Genomic DNA, 14,384 nt, shown 5'->3' on the forward strand with positions numbered 1-14,384 from the left:
GGCGTATTGGAGCCGTACCGAAGTGTACCCACCCATCGTATTTCGATACGTGGCGTACTCTTATTTCCAAACATCCTGATCTGGGACAACTCTGCTCAGCCTCTTCCGTGAGACGATTTTTCGACGCCAAAACCACTGTTCTGCAAAGCGTCTTGCGGACAATGATGCTTCCGCTGTTCCTTTGTTTCCCTTAGAAACATCCCCTGTTCGTCCTAACACTCGAGCTGCTCGCCCATCGCTCCTGATCTTCCCCCCCTTCCCCATCCAGTTCAAGCGTTGATCAGCTCGTGCTCCTCATGTCCCCCGTTCTCTGCGGCCTCTATTCCCCTATCCCATGGGCCGGGAATAGCAATTCTTTTTCTTGAACAACTTCCCTCCCTTCAAACCGTACACGTTTAGGGAGAAGCAACTGACACTATACTGATCTTGTTTGACCATTGAGGAACTCCACTTTGCGAGTTCACGGTCGACCTTCGTCGATGGACGGTGCTACGAATGAAAGCCCCAATTCCTCTACTTCCAATGGGCTCAAGAGGGTTTTCACCAGGCCAAATCGTAGCAAGACCATTCTCAGCGAATTCGATGGCTCCACATCCAGTCCAAGTGCTGCCCCATCAATCGAGTCCAACCCTGAAAAGACACGCCCTTCAACGAGTGGAGGAGGTAGCTACGATGGCTCACCCAGTGGCATTGCTAAGTTGATGCCAGGGGCACGTCGACGACGCAAGAAGAAGATGGATGCAGATGCGTCAATGTCCCGTGACAATACGAGTGGAACAGAGCTACATCGTTACTCCAATGAATCTGGAGATTTTCTATCTGCCAATGGATATCGCAGAAGCTCAACTGTAGATAATACAGATGGCGATGAAATGAGCAACTCAAAATCTAGAATGTGAGTCTGTTCTAGAAGGAATCTTCAGTTTCTTTTGGTGCGTCTCGTTGTCATCTTCCAACAATGATAGTTCTACATATTGAACTAACTTTCCTTGGCTTAACTAGGTATTCATCTCTGGATTTATGCGCTTCCCAGGAGTTACGTCGACAATCGACGTCGTTGCCTATTACCACTCATCATCTCTCCGATGCAGCGGAACGGGCGTCCGCTCACAGTGAACTGGCTGAGGCAGCTTCAGATACCAGTCGACACATGATTCGTGTTACTACCATAGGTGACTTGAGGAGTTTATCTCGGTCAGCTGCTGCAGACAAGAAGGATCGGAAACTGAAAGAGGCTTTCAACCCCGTCCCCTTGAAAATCAGTCGAAGTCCAAGTCCCGACCCTGAAGTTGAAAAATTACCCGGCACAAAGAGTGGAAGAAACCTTTTTGGATCTAGGTCAAGGCGGTCAAGTATCTCCGGGAAAAAATCTTCAAAACCCCCAGATGAAGTACCCCCATTGCCATCCCCCTTACCCCAACATGTAGTGGTATCCAATACTTTCTCCACGAAACCACCACTTCTGGCCACGGCACTCAGGAGCTCTCCCGCACCCTCCATACTCCAGCCTTTGACAACGGTGACTCCACCGACTCCAACTGATTTACGTTCACAAAGTCCGGTGCTTCCGTCTGCAAATGTTGGGGAAGACAGTGATACTGCTGGAAAACCCGTCAACTTACCTAACAATGTTGTTGTTAGCCCGTCGGGGAATATGATATCCCATCGACGTGTTCGTTCCGCAGCAGCTGCGCACAGCCCTAGCAAACTTTCCAATTCCTTGACAGCGCCATTGACGCCTGCTGTGGAGGAATCCAAGACCGTGTCGGGGTTTTTTTCGACCATGTTTTCTGCAGCTCAGAATGCTGCCTCGAGCCTTGTGAATAATCAGACGCGCAATGTTCCTTCAGAACCCACTGAATCAGAAAATCCCAACACTGTCGATCTCGCAACGGAAACACCTGCAGATTCCTCCAGAGCTGAAATTGAGAAAGAGGAGGAGAAAAAGGAGCTTGCGGTGGAAACTCTCGGAAAGGGTGAATTAAGCTTCAGTCATCTTGGGATTGACGCATCAGAAGGCAGAACGATTACCACAAAAGATGGTGTTGTATTTACGCAGACCGGCGCTACCGATCGTCCTCGAGGAGGAACCGCGTCCCAAAGAGATGAGCTGTCTTCAAGGATAGAAGATATGCGTGCCGCTCGCGCAGTTTCCATGGCATATGAAAAGCCAGCTGATGGGGCATCAGGGTCCCAGCCTGCCCCCGAACAAGCCAGCACGGATTTACGTCTCAGTGCTTCTTTTAATGGTCTCGGAAAGGACAGTACTGGCGAACAGACCCCTCCAGGTGGCAGTGTCTTTGAAGGAGAAACTGGTACCAGTCTCAAACGCAGCGAAAGTGTACGTAGCCGCCTTACACGAAGGCATCGGGGATCGTCTGGTGCAACAATCGGTGTTCTTGGACCGGCAGGACTTGGGTTGGGTCTTCCTGGTGCCAATTCAAGTGTTACGCGATTGACGGGCTTTGCCGTGGCAAGCAAGAAGCGAAACCGTGACTTCCACCAGTTGTTTAGAAGCGTTCCGGAAGATGACTATCTCATTGAAGATTATAGCTGTGCTCTTCAACGAGAAATTATTTTGGCTGGCCGTATATACATTTCCGAAGGTCATATTTGCTTTTCAAGCAATATTCTCGGCTGGGTGACAACGCTGGTGATCAGTTTTGATGAAATTATAGCAATTGAAAAGGAATCTACTGCTATGGTTTTCCCGAACGCAATTGCAATTCAAACCCTGCATGCACGACATACATTTCGGAGTCTGCTTAGCCGAGACGCTACATATGATTTGATGGTTAATATCTGGAAGATCAATCATCCTACTCTGACGAGTTCAGTTAATGGCACTCGAATAGAACAGGGCACAGGTGATAAAACTGTAAAAGCCAATGAAAGTGATGCCGGGAGCGATGTGATTTCAGAAGGAGAGGATGAGATATACGATGAAGATGAGGAAGACGAAGGCACACATTTTATGGACGCTGTTGACGGAAGCGTTGCTAGCAGCGAAAAATCGGAGTCTCTAAAACGAATCAGTCGCAAGGCATCCACACTCCCACTAGCCGGGCCTTCATCAGTGCCCCTAACTCCCTCTAAAGCAGAATCTAAACCAATGGAGAAGGGCGCTTCTGCGTCCGTATCTTCTCTCCCACAGTTTCCTGGTCTAACCACTCATGCCCCTACCGAATTTACTGATCCCTCCGGCCGTTATGATAAATTGATCAAGGATGAAATAATACCAGCTCCCCTGGGTCTTGTCTATACCCTAGTTTTTGGTCCTGCATCCGGTGCCTTCATGACGAAGTTCCTTCTCGATTACCAGAAGGTGACGGATTTACAATTTGAAGACGATAAGAAGGGAATTGGTATGGACAACAAAACCAGATCTTATTCATATACAAAGCCACTAAACGCACCTATTGGACCGAAACAAACGAGATGCACTAGCACGGAATATTTAGACATTTTGGACCTGGAAAAGGCTGTTTTGGTCACTCTAACGACGCAAACTCCCGATGTGCCAAGTGGGAATATTTTCTGTGTGAAAACAAAATACCTGCTTACCTGGGCTGAGAATAATTCTACCAGGTTCTATATGACTTGCTCCATAGAGTGGACAGGCAAGAGTTGGCTTAAAGGTTCGTCTCCCTTTTCCCGGTTTGTACAGCATCCATTCGTGATAACTTACCGGCTCATAGGTCCTATCGAAAAGGGCGCAAATGACGGCCAGGTCTCCTTTGGAAATGACCTGGTCAAGGCGCTTAGGGCGGGCGTGGCACCTCAGTCGCGCATTGCAACCCTTCCTAAGGGTGCTGGCAAGGGAACCAAAGGGAAACGAAAGGGGCAAAGCACTGCAGAACTCGATGCAGCAACAAGAGTACAAGCAGAAATGGAAGCAAGCAAGCGACAGACTGAAAGTTGGGGAATTTTTGAACCCTTACGAAGACCTCTTGGCCCATTTGTGGGCGTTTTTAAACCATTCTGGAGCGGGAATGTTGCTGCTGGCGTCATCGTCATCTTATTTCTGCTGTTATGGTTCCGTACACCACCGCCATCTCGCCATACGCCGTCGGGGGCTCGCTCTCCGTTACTTTCCACCCCGGAGCGAATAGTTGCATATGAGGAACTTTGGCAACGAGGGGAAAACGAACTGTGGAACTGGCTGGAGGAAAGGGTTGGTATGGATGGTTTAGCGTACCCTGCCAGAGAACAAGTGCCATTAGAAAAATCTGATAACTCGGACAATTCGAAAACTGAGAGACAGCGACACAAGCAACAACTTTTGAGCGAAAAGGAGCTTGAGCGCCGTCTGAGGGATGAAAGGATGACGGAGCGGGAGATGGAGGATGCTATCCGAGTGACACAGCAGCGACTTGATATGCTCAATCATATTGTTATGAGGCGGAAGCACGAGCATGAATAGACCAACAAATATCTCCTGAAAGGTTACCTGTAAATCCGGTCAAGTCAAATTTTCGAACACCGTTGATATGAATCTGTATAACAGACCACGAAAAAGAGAAAAGACAAAAACAAAACACCAGTCGTTGCGATCTCTTTGATTTTAAAAGATCGTATTTGTTTCCTATTTACACTCCCCTCGTTTTCCATGTTGTATTTTCTTGCACCTTCTGGCTCTTCCTGTCATCATTACCATTTCCCAGTCATCACGAGCTGTCTCGACTTCCATTTTCTTTTTTGAAAGTTCGTCTCATTTGCTTATCATTAGCATGAGGTACTGACACGAACAGCCTCTTTTTCTTTTCTTTTTGGATGATGTCTCCATCGTTCCCGCCTTTGCTTAAGAACATTAAAAATCTCCTTTACTGGCCTTCCGATTTTCCATCTATTCCCTTTTTTCTGTTGAGTTACTGCTTTCATTCTAGCCGGAAGTGGTAGCAATAGCTGTAAACATTTACATGATATACATTCATTCACCAGCACGTCTCGCATCTTTCCCGCTTTGATTTTCAGCATTTTCCAAGCTTTGCATGCGATCTGTCTTCCCATTCCATCTTCCTCTTATAACAGCGTTTGTCACGTTTAGTTTCGTGGGACTTGTTTTCGTCCTGCCTATGTATATGGTATTCAGTGTGTATTATTGACGAGGTGAAGGAGTGTTGGGGAGAATTTGGAGCGCAAATTTCAGACGCGAGTTCATATTCTCTGTCCTGTTGTCTCTGCAGTGTTGGTGTTGTCATACTTCATGCCAGTAATTCATTATTACTTGGAGAAGCATTGCATATGTTGAATTTTCACAATGCAATGCCGTCTTTTCTCGCCTATTATGCAGGCAGGTCCTATCGCTTTAGATGAGTGTAATGAAAAGTAGGGAGGGTATTGAGGACGACTCCGCTAAAACTAACGTACAGTACACAACACTCATACAGCAGCCATTTATATGCTGTACACGTAATGATGCCTTCCCAGTAGTTGGTTGGGGAGGGTGGAGCAAACCTCTTGCCACACATCGATGTCTGTGAACAAAAAGGGGCGGCTTCTATTGAAGCGGGACGTGTTGGAAGCTTAAAAAAAAATACTGTTTGTTTTCTCCCATAGGGGGAATCGAACCCCCGGCTAGCGTGTGAGAGACGCTGATGTTAGCCACTACACCATATGGGATGTGATTAGATAGGTCTAAGATCCGGTCACTGTGGTAATATAACGTCAAAGTTTACTTTTTAAAAAAATTGGATATTTAGCAGGGTGCTTTTTGAAAGGAAGACATAAAACCCACAAGCCAATACTTGCGATTAATTTGGATTTGAATAAAACCTTGGTAAAGAAACGATGGTATTTATTTCATTTAAAACAAAGGGGCTGATGCAGGCAAAGACATCGAGGATATATGCTTAAAACGCCATTAAAGACACGGGAAAAGGTATATAAAACGGAAGATATTATGATCAAAATCTCCAGAGTAAACATAGAGGAGGCAGGGTCCATCATGTAGGCAGCAAGCAAAGGAATCATACAAAATGAAAAACAACAGAAGAAGAAGGAGAAGGAGAAGGATAGACAACAAACAAATTAAACCCTACCCCCTCGAAGCCTTCTCCCTCTCCAACCCCCTCTCAACATCCGCCAGAAGACTCCTCAACTCTCTTCCCCCATCGCTCGTCAGACCCTCCACCTCCAACCCCTTCAAAAGCCACCGCCTCGCCTCCTCCCACCTCCCCATTTCAGTCAAGCTCTTAGCGCCCCTCCACCACGCTTTAGTATTATTCGTAGCTGAAATCTCAGCACTCGCCTTCGCATCGACATACGCTTCCGCCCACTGCTGCTGGGCCATATACGCCTGCGCCCGATTCGTGAAAAGTGGCGCCAGCTCTTCGCGCACGAGTCCGACGGGTTCCCACGCAGGGCGTCCTAGGGCCATATCGATAGCATACGTGTAGAGCTTTACGGCTTCGGCGTACGAGGATTTGCGGAAGGCTGTGTTGGCGGTCTCGCGCAGCTTGGCAACTTGAGCGCTGCGTTTGGGGTTTACGGGTTTAAGGGGTGGAGGAATATTAGGACTGTCGAGGTTGAGGAGGGCACGGTGGAGCTGATTTAAGGATTCGAGCTCGTTGGTGAGGGCCGTGGAGTTGGAGGAGGGGGCGGAGATGGCTTTTGTGATTGAGTCAAGATGGAGGGGGTGTTGGATGAAGATGTCGGCACCGGTGGATGCCATTTTTTTTTTTAATTTTTTTTTCCCTTGAAGTCGTCTGAGTTCGGTGATGTGGTGGTGCTCGGGAAATTAGAGAAAATTCTATGTATGGAATTAGCTTTGGTCGGAAAGTGGGAACGCGCCGTTTCGCTAGGCTGAGGATTTTGAGAAATTGGCAGGGTAATAATAAATATTCTGGGGATGTTACTGGCTGCTGACCTTGATTTAAAATACTTTTTTCGGACGGGATGGTTTTTGCAACGGGGGCAATTAGTTTGGTGTCTTCTCTCTAACCTTCGCCGCAACAAACAGCTGGCCATATATTCTTCACGTGATCTAAGCGAGCGCTTACCAAGGTTTACGATGTTGCAACTTAATCGTACATGCGCGGTTTGCAAAACTTAAGGGTTAATGACATTAAAAACTCCTGTAGCTAGCCGCTCGATTTGTGTGAGCTTGATCGTTTCCAACTCTTCTCCCAAGAATTCGTATTGAGCCAGGCTCCATTCCATATAGCCTTGCTTACAATTATCCTACCCTTGTTCAGGATGCTGCACCTTCGGCCCCCCCGAGCTGATGTCCTTCTGCTAGTTGCTCTGCGTCGGGTTGAAGTTCCTCCTTCAGAGTGTCTTGTCGTCGCAAACCTTGCAAACCTAAACCGGAGACCACTTCACTTGGCTTAAGCATTTCATGCCCATGCGTCTCATAGCCGTCAGGATGCGTTTCTGCAAGGTGTTCGTCTCTAAAGTGAAACTCGTTTGCAATGCCCAAGACCTTCTGGTTGTATTCGACCTCGGAACATGCCGCCCGGGGCCAGCTTTGTATTTCCTTTTCGAGGACAAGCCATAGGTTTTGGTGCGCGAGCGACGAATAGGTGCCAGTGCTGTGAGGCACTTTCCCCTTCTTAGGGGTTGTTGTACCACTCTATCGCTTTTGCTTACAGTTCGCAAATATCGGTATGCAGGGGGCATCAGATGATCTTCCTGCCTGCAGAATGCGATCAAGTTTTGGAGTCGTGATGTTTTCCGAAATCTTTTTGTCGCGGATTAGGGAGGCTTTGCAGAATTCTAGGCAATATATCCTTGTATCGCGCGTTTTCGAGGGGGACGAACGGCTGCTGGTTTCGTACTGTTCTGCTTTGGCAATAAGTGAATCGGCATTTGGAAAAATGATATTGTTGGAGGTTTCAGAAGAGAATTCACCTCTTTGCTTGATCTGGTTTTCGGTGTATGCTCCTCCGTCAAGACGAACCCACGGCTTACATAGGGTGGCAGCCGTTTCGACGCACAAGTCACAGTAGCAGGTTCCTCCCGTCCTCATGATGGGCATTGAACAAGAAAAATGTCTCCTTTTCGATGTGTATAGAGTTCAGCCAAGGATTCAAGCACAGCGGTATAGCGATGTATGGATCGCGTTATCATATCTGGATGACCATGGCCATCTGCCTGGGGAAGATCGATAAGGTCGATAGCAGGAGAAACTTTCAAATGAAAAAAGAACAAGCAGGACGCTGCAGAAGCTAGAGCTTCTGGCGGCTGGAACGAAGGAAGGGGACAGTTGCGTCTGCTGTAAAATGCGGGCACTGGAAACATAGGAATGCTGGAAAATGGTCCGATGTGAGAGCGGCCTTTTATCCCCTGAAAGAATACAGTAAAAACATGTTTTTTGTCCAAAGCAGACGCAGCAAACAACTCGAAGTTGCTGGAAAATAGGAGGTGGCATGGACCTTGGCCTCGGATGCACGTAGCCCCTTGCACCCCAAATACCTCATTCGCCTTAATGTTTTGGGAATTTCGATGAGGAATGATCAAGAGCAATGACACCGATTTTTTACATGCCGATCAGCCAAATCGTTCATACGCCAGGTCCTCTAACCTGTCTCATGATATGAAGAAAAATGAGATATGCAAAACCTACCCATACGTTAAATAATAGCTCTTGCATACAGGTCCGTAAGATTTTCTTTCAAAGCCAGGTCGATTCAAAGGTAATCGGCACAGGGAACATAGAGACAGAGATTTCCAAAAACTCGTCATAAATCATAAGTTATCAACTTCAAAGACGACCCACAAGACTACGCAAAATCAATACTTTTAGAATGTTTCATTCTGGTTCTTATTGTTCACTTATGTATGTACTGTGCATGCAAATCCCCAACCTTGATAAATACGCCAAAAAGGGAAAGACACAGATAGCCGTCCAGATAGCAAAGGAAACAGAGAATCAGAGGGGTTGGAACAGCCATCTTCCCATACCTGCAGAAGCCACCCATACAAATCCATTCATCTCCTCACGTAAGTCTACTAACCCAATCCCCCTCTTCCCCTTCCCCGCGCCACAACATGGGCCCTCAGTACCAGCAGCAACTTGACTGGGTGATCTTGCCCAGCTGGGTTTAACATCCAACACTGGATTTCGGCCAAAGAAGTTCCGCGGCCGCAGCAACAACGATATAGGCTCCGCAGGCATAATAGGGAAATCCTCTCTTGATGGGAAGTGCGTGATTCCAAACGTGTGCCAGAGAACTATGTCTGCATTCTCGATGCTGGAGTCAGATGAGGAACAGGAGGCTTGGGCAATCCAGGTGGGGAGGCCGGGTGAGGGAGAGGGGATGCCGGACGTTTGTGGTACGTGGCGGCCTGCGGGGTATAGTTGGTCGCCGGCGTCTGTGGTGGGTGGGATTAGTGTTGGTGTTTTGCTAAAAGTAACATGTATGCGCGCGCTGTGTTGTGGGAAGTAAAACAAAAAGGGGGGAATTTAGGGCAATATATGGAGAGTGGTCATACATTTCGTAACGCGGACAGCATGTCTAGCGAACCCAGCCCGATTCCATACCAACCCGCCTCCCTTAGGAAGAAGTGCAGGAACCTCCCGAATCACCAACTTATAGCTAACGGGTTTCTTGCTGTGAGGATTCAACTTGCTTGTATTTGCAACCTCCCACGACCGGCTGGTCGCAGCATCATAACTGCCATGGCATCCAGCGGAGTTGTGTACTTTAGTTTCTTCGCATAGAAAGCATTTCCGTGATTGTTTTTTTGCCGCTGCCAACATCTCCCGGTCCCCGAGCTGCGTCGGCTTAGAAGATGGCGTTGTTGGGTTCTTCAACGTTGGCATCAACTCGTAGACAGAAAAGGTATTGATGGTTGTGCGTATTGACACCTGGATATACTTCAGAACCCCTAACCGATGTATCTTCGCTTGGGTTCGTGGCGTATGTGTTAAGGATGCCTGTAAGTTTAATGTCGAGTTGGACGGTGCCAACCTGATGGAAGATCCAGTACACGCAGTATTTTGTCGCCGCCTGTTACGATGACCGAGTAGTCTCGGAAATCCATGTGTTTGAATAAAATACCAGCTTCCTCGTGGATGCAGATGGCGTTTTTGATCGTGGTGCTGGCGCCGGCAGCGTAGACAAATTCTGCATCCATGTAGTGGATCATACCCTTTCAATCACAGCCAAGCGATAGACTTATGGTCAATTATCCGCCGCCATATTCGCCTAGATCGAAGGCATGTTTTCTCTGATGGGAATGTTCTGGGTTGCCGTATGGGACTACCATCTCCGCCAAGGAGAGGCGGTAGAAAATGGGTCTTGCCGTTTCCTTGTCATTGAATGTGATGTTATTAAGCACAATGCCTTCACGGTAGTTGAAGCCAACATGAATATTCCAAGTTTGCCAGTCGATGACTCGGCCGTTCACTTTGAAGGAGACACTTCCTCACTGGGTAATGTGAATGGGCCTTCACAGCACCACGATAACCTCCCTCGATTTCGATGGACCGAACGTTGTAATTGCTAAGGGGAGCTTTACTGATGGATCTCTTCACACGGGGAACTTCGATGTGGATAAACTCCTTGGTCTCAGGGTTGTAAGTTGGGCGGATATGCATACTGACAGTCGTCTACATTGGACGGTAATACATTAGGCCTTGCTGGAGACTGGCATTGCTACCAAATCTCTCATCGTATCCGATCGTCCATGCTAGACATAGTTAGAATTTGCCCTTTCAGAACATTACTATAAAGTACGTGGAAAAAGTATTCCACACGATCACAATAAACCTTATGCATATCCCCTGGCGGAATTCCAATAATTCCACACTGCTGATGATCTTCGGATCCTTCATCGCCAGCGCCTCCACCGCATTCAAATCTTCCATTGTAATCAATGGTTGCACGCCTTCTGTATGCTTCCATTGCAGAACTTTCTTGTCTGTCAAGTCAACAATGCCATCGTACACCTTCCCACCCGGCGAGATGGCCACAATATCAACTGCGCGATGCGAACGTGGGTTATTTTGTGGATCAGCCAGCCAAGCCACCACTTCCGCCCTTTGCGGTTCCCGCAGCGTCACAGTGTTGATTTTAAGTGAGCCATCATATCCAGCGCGAATTATGGCGACTGCAGCGTCTATCTCAGAGGAGGAGAGGGGGTCAAAAGGATGCGGAGGTGGGGAAGTTGAATCGACCTGGTAGGCCAATTGCTTAAGACGCTCAAGAACCATCGGAACAGAAGTATAGGTATATTGAGGAGAGAAAAAGGGAATGGCGGTAAATAGGTAACACTTGAGAAAGATAAGTTTTGGGCTGGAAATGACGGTAGGGGAAAATACGAGTTTATGTGCAGTCGAGTAAATGAGGGCAAGCTGGTAATTACCAGTTGACCACCGGTCGCAGGGTCTTTTCTACTGGTTGGAAATTGAAATGGACCCTTCACGGCAGCTAAAACGAAGCTGGAGCTTGGACAACTCCCTGCTGTGATATAACTACATCCCTGGCGAAGTTAACTAACTGAACAAATATTAGTTAGCAATTTTCAACAAGATATACAAACAAACCCTAGCTTAAGCATTAAGAAAAGGCACGTCTCAACTAACTAATGCACAATGGCAATAGCTTAGAGAACCGCCAATATTGTGGCTGTGCTATCGTGATCACTGATAAGCAAGCAAAATGCGAAAGAAGATTGAACAGAAGTTGGCAATCCGCAGCCATAGAGGTCGGGATAATTTGTCCCTTTTCCGTTTAGAGTAGATTGGTTGGTTCGGGAATCTCAATCCAGGTCCACATATGTAAGACGTCAATCCCAGTGGGTCACTCCTCCGGGATGCGCTGTCTTGGATGCCCGGAATTCGGTTAGGATGGTTGGGGAGGGTTGTTGTGGACATCTAAGGGGCGGGCTGATGCGGAGAAAGGGGTGCAACCTCCATCTCGTAAGAGGTATCATGCCATGGATGTTAAGGCTTGAAAATGCTTTCCAAAATCTCTCCTATTTATGAGGTTTTAGTGCGGCATCGTATCCGGAGGTTCAATCTGCTCCAAAAAGTAAGAATCGTATACCAGGCACGGGGGTAGTCAATCCGTGACGGCAAATGGATGACGACAATAAAGAAAAGGGTGAGATCCACTAAATTGTAAACCCCAAATATAGAGCTAAAGAAGACGGCTAGAACGCCAAACACACTATATACACATCAAATAAATCTGGGAAGTGTAGAACAGCAAGAGTGAAAAAAAAGGTAGACAGCGTATCGATAGCCGCGCAATATAGAAGATGTGGTAACCACATACCCATGTGAATGGGGGAAGAAAACGAACACCTGCTCCCGAACTTTGTCCCATACGTCAAAAAAGTTACCCTTCCCTTTTTTGCAACTTGCCTAGAATATACGGAAGATACGGAAGAAAAAATCTTTTATCATCTCGGTCAAGATTTGCCAAACTGGAAAGTACCAAACACTCCTCCGCCCCCCCCAGGAGTTAATGTACTAACGTTGATCTGCTGCGTCTGAGCTGCAGGCGTTTGAGCATTCGTCAGCCCTGCGTGGCCCGTATTTGGTGTACTTGGTGTGCCTGCATTGGAGTAAATTGTAGCTCCGTTGAGGTTTGGTGTTTGGTGGGCCTGATTAGCGCCATGGAAAGGCACAGCGGCTATCTGCCCATTCAGACCCCAGATCTGGCCTGAGTATTTTCCCTGATCAATGGAACCATTGAACACCAGCTGGCGCATTTTCCAGAAAATTTCGCCGGTAACTAGCGAGTCTGATCCAGCTTGGTGTGCAATACCAACCCGTTTTACGCCTAGTTCATCGGCGATGTCTTGAAGGCCAGATTTTTGGCCAAGATTTGCAATTATTTGAGCTGCCGCTTGGGTGAGAGGGGAACCGTTGACGGATTGGTTGCGACCGGCGTGCTTCATAAGGTACTTGATATCGTAGAGAGATGGGAAGAAGATAGTGAGGAGTTTGTGGAATTCTTGTTCACCGTCGGGTAAGGGTTTGCAGAGCATAATCTTCATTAAATACCCAAAGTCATAACCCGAATGGAAAGAAATCCAGTGTACATCATCCACAAGAACCAATCCGGATGTCATTAGAAGCGCGCCAAAATCGTGTGGATCAATGCCGTTCTTCTCGTGCATGGCAAAGTCGATTCCCGCTTTGGCTAGCATGCTGGTGGACTCTTGCGCATACATGTCACCTTCTAAAGAGAAACGGAAGTTGAATTGCCACGTACATGGCGCTGGGACGGCGTTCGACCCATACTGGACATTGCCATCAATCGGGGTTGCGGGGGGGACTTCACCATCTTCCGAAAATAATGTTATCCCCAACTGTATCATCTTCAAAAGGTCAACATTACAACGCAACGTTTGGTAATGGTAATCTGCTTTTGTTGTGAAGCTGCCCATCGGCCGCGCGACGATACCGGGGAATTCGGTATCCTTATATGAAAGAATTGTCAAGTTAGGTCGACTGAACTGCGGCGAAAAACAGTGAAGATTATGTCAAACAGTTGCCTGGACAATAAACACTCACCATGCTGATATAGGGATATCTATCCACCAAGGACCTCAGGACCTGCATCTCTTGTGCCAAATTGTGCTTCCAAACGTCTCGTATCCTTGAATTGGCGGCTGCACCCTTTCCATCCACTGAGAGACGATTATCGTGACCGAGGTGCGCCTGTTGCGCCTGCTGCTGCTGCTGTTGCTGCTGTTGTTGTTGGTGCATCTGCGCTCCTCTGACAAACCCCATCTGCGCCGCATGGCTCGCAAGCCCTGTTCCACCTCCATCGGGGATACTAGCCGTAGAAGGGCCAGGAAATCCCGCTACGCCCATCCCATTAGCTCCAGGTAAGGCGAAGGGATTGATGTTTGAATTCGCATTCGCAGGACCAAAGCCAGGATGGCCTCCTAGAGAAGGAGGAGGCAGGCCAGCATTTGGCGTCTGAGCATGCGTTGCGTGGTGTTGTTGCGAATGTTGCTGTTGCTGTTGCTGCTGCTGCTGTTGGAGATGGGTCTGCGGAAGATGGGGGAATTGGCCAGCGAGTCCTGATGGCGCGTATCTACCGACGGGCGGCGGCATAGTGCGTTAAGTGATTTAGAAGAGTCGAGCGATGGAGGCGGGAGTCGAGGAAGAACAAAGCTTGAAGGTGTGCTGCCTGGGCCGACTTTGGCAAGTCTTTAAGGGGGGAGGCAGGAAGGCTTTTGGTAGCTGTCTCAGCGACACGATAAAGCGGGAGGGGTTTAAGAGAGGCGAAGCTGTAGACAGCGTAGCTTAAGGGATATCTATCTAGGCAGTGAAGCAGTTGTAGAGGAGTTGTGCGGGGTCCTGAGCATCTGTGGTCGATAGTAATACTTGAAGGCAAAGTTACGTAGCTGTCAGCAATATGATATTCACGCTAACCATATTGGGTTAGCGCACAAGGTTTCCCTCAAGACCTTCGAAC

At 47.9% G+C, this 14,384-nt stretch overlaps 6 protein-coding genes and 1 non-coding gene across 7 annotated transcripts; 1 reads left to right on the plus strand and 6 right to left on the minus strand.

The window, feature by feature from the left end:
* Positions 1-479: 479 nt before the first annotated feature.
* Positions 480-4,423, plus strand: PADG_02618 (uncharacterized protein; the record flags this gene model as incomplete). Its single annotated transcript, XM_010759757.1, has 3 exons — positions 480-895; positions 1,003-3,638; positions 3,699-4,423. 3 exons carry the CDS (start codon positions 480-482, stop codon positions 4,421-4,423), a joined length of 3,777 nt encoding a protein of 1,258 aa, XP_010758059.1.
* Positions 4,424-5,550: 1,127 nt separating this feature from the next.
* On the minus strand, positions 5,551-5,622 carry PADG_11455. Its single transcript has one exon. It is a non-coding gene; the product is annotated as a tRNA-Glu (tRNA).
* Positions 5,623-6,037: 415 nt separating this feature from the next.
* Positions 6,038-6,673, minus strand: PADG_02619 (uncharacterized protein; the record flags this gene model as incomplete). Its single annotated transcript, XM_010760234.1, has 1 exon — positions 6,038-6,673. One exon carries the CDS (start codon positions 6,671-6,673, stop codon positions 6,038-6,040), a length of 636 nt encoding a protein of 211 aa, XP_010758536.1.
* A 519-nt stretch (positions 6,674-7,192) lies between these two features.
* Positions 7,193-7,969, minus strand: PADG_02620 (uncharacterized protein; the record flags this gene model as incomplete). The annotated part of the gene is made up of 2 exons (XM_010760235.1): positions 7,193-7,542; positions 7,591-7,969. 2 exons carry the CDS (start codon positions 7,967-7,969, stop codon positions 7,193-7,195), a joined length of 729 nt encoding a protein of 242 aa, XP_010758537.1.
* Positions 7,970-8,872: 903 nt separating this feature from the next.
* On the minus strand, positions 8,873-10,080 carry PADG_11456 (uncharacterized protein; the record flags this gene model as incomplete). The annotated part of the gene is made up of 3 exons (XM_010760624.1): positions 8,873-9,315; positions 9,436-9,849; positions 9,915-10,080. 3 exons carry the CDS (start codon positions 10,078-10,080, stop codon positions 8,873-8,875), a joined length of 1,023 nt encoding a protein of 340 aa, XP_010758926.1.
* A 51-nt stretch (positions 10,081-10,131) lies between these two features.
* On the minus strand, positions 10,132-11,158 carry PADG_11457 (uncharacterized protein; the record flags this gene model as incomplete). Its single annotated transcript, XM_010760625.1, has 4 exons — positions 10,132-10,289; positions 10,354-10,555; positions 10,606-10,635; positions 10,703-11,158. The coding sequence occupies 4 exons, from the start codon at positions 11,156-11,158 to the stop codon at positions 10,132-10,134; spliced, it is 846 nt and encodes a 281-aa protein (XP_010758927.1).
* A 1,202-nt stretch (positions 11,159-12,360) lies between these two features.
* On the minus strand, positions 12,361-14,020 carry PADG_02622 (CCR4-NOT core DEDD family RNase subunit POP2; the record flags this gene model as incomplete). Its single annotated transcript, XM_010759758.1, has 2 exons — positions 12,361-13,377; positions 13,472-14,020. 2 exons carry the CDS (start codon positions 14,018-14,020, stop codon positions 12,361-12,363), a joined length of 1,566 nt encoding a protein of 521 aa, XP_010758060.1.
* Between the last annotated feature and the right edge of the window lie 364 nt (positions 14,021-14,384).

Source organism: Paracoccidioides brasiliensis (genome assembly GCF_000150735.1).
Source record: "Paracoccidioides brasiliensis Pb18 unplaced genomic scaffold supercont2.3, whole genome shotgun sequence".
Classification (NCBI taxonomy): Eukaryota; Fungi; Ascomycota; class Eurotiomycetes; order Onygenales; family Ajellomycetaceae; genus Paracoccidioides; species Paracoccidioides brasiliensis.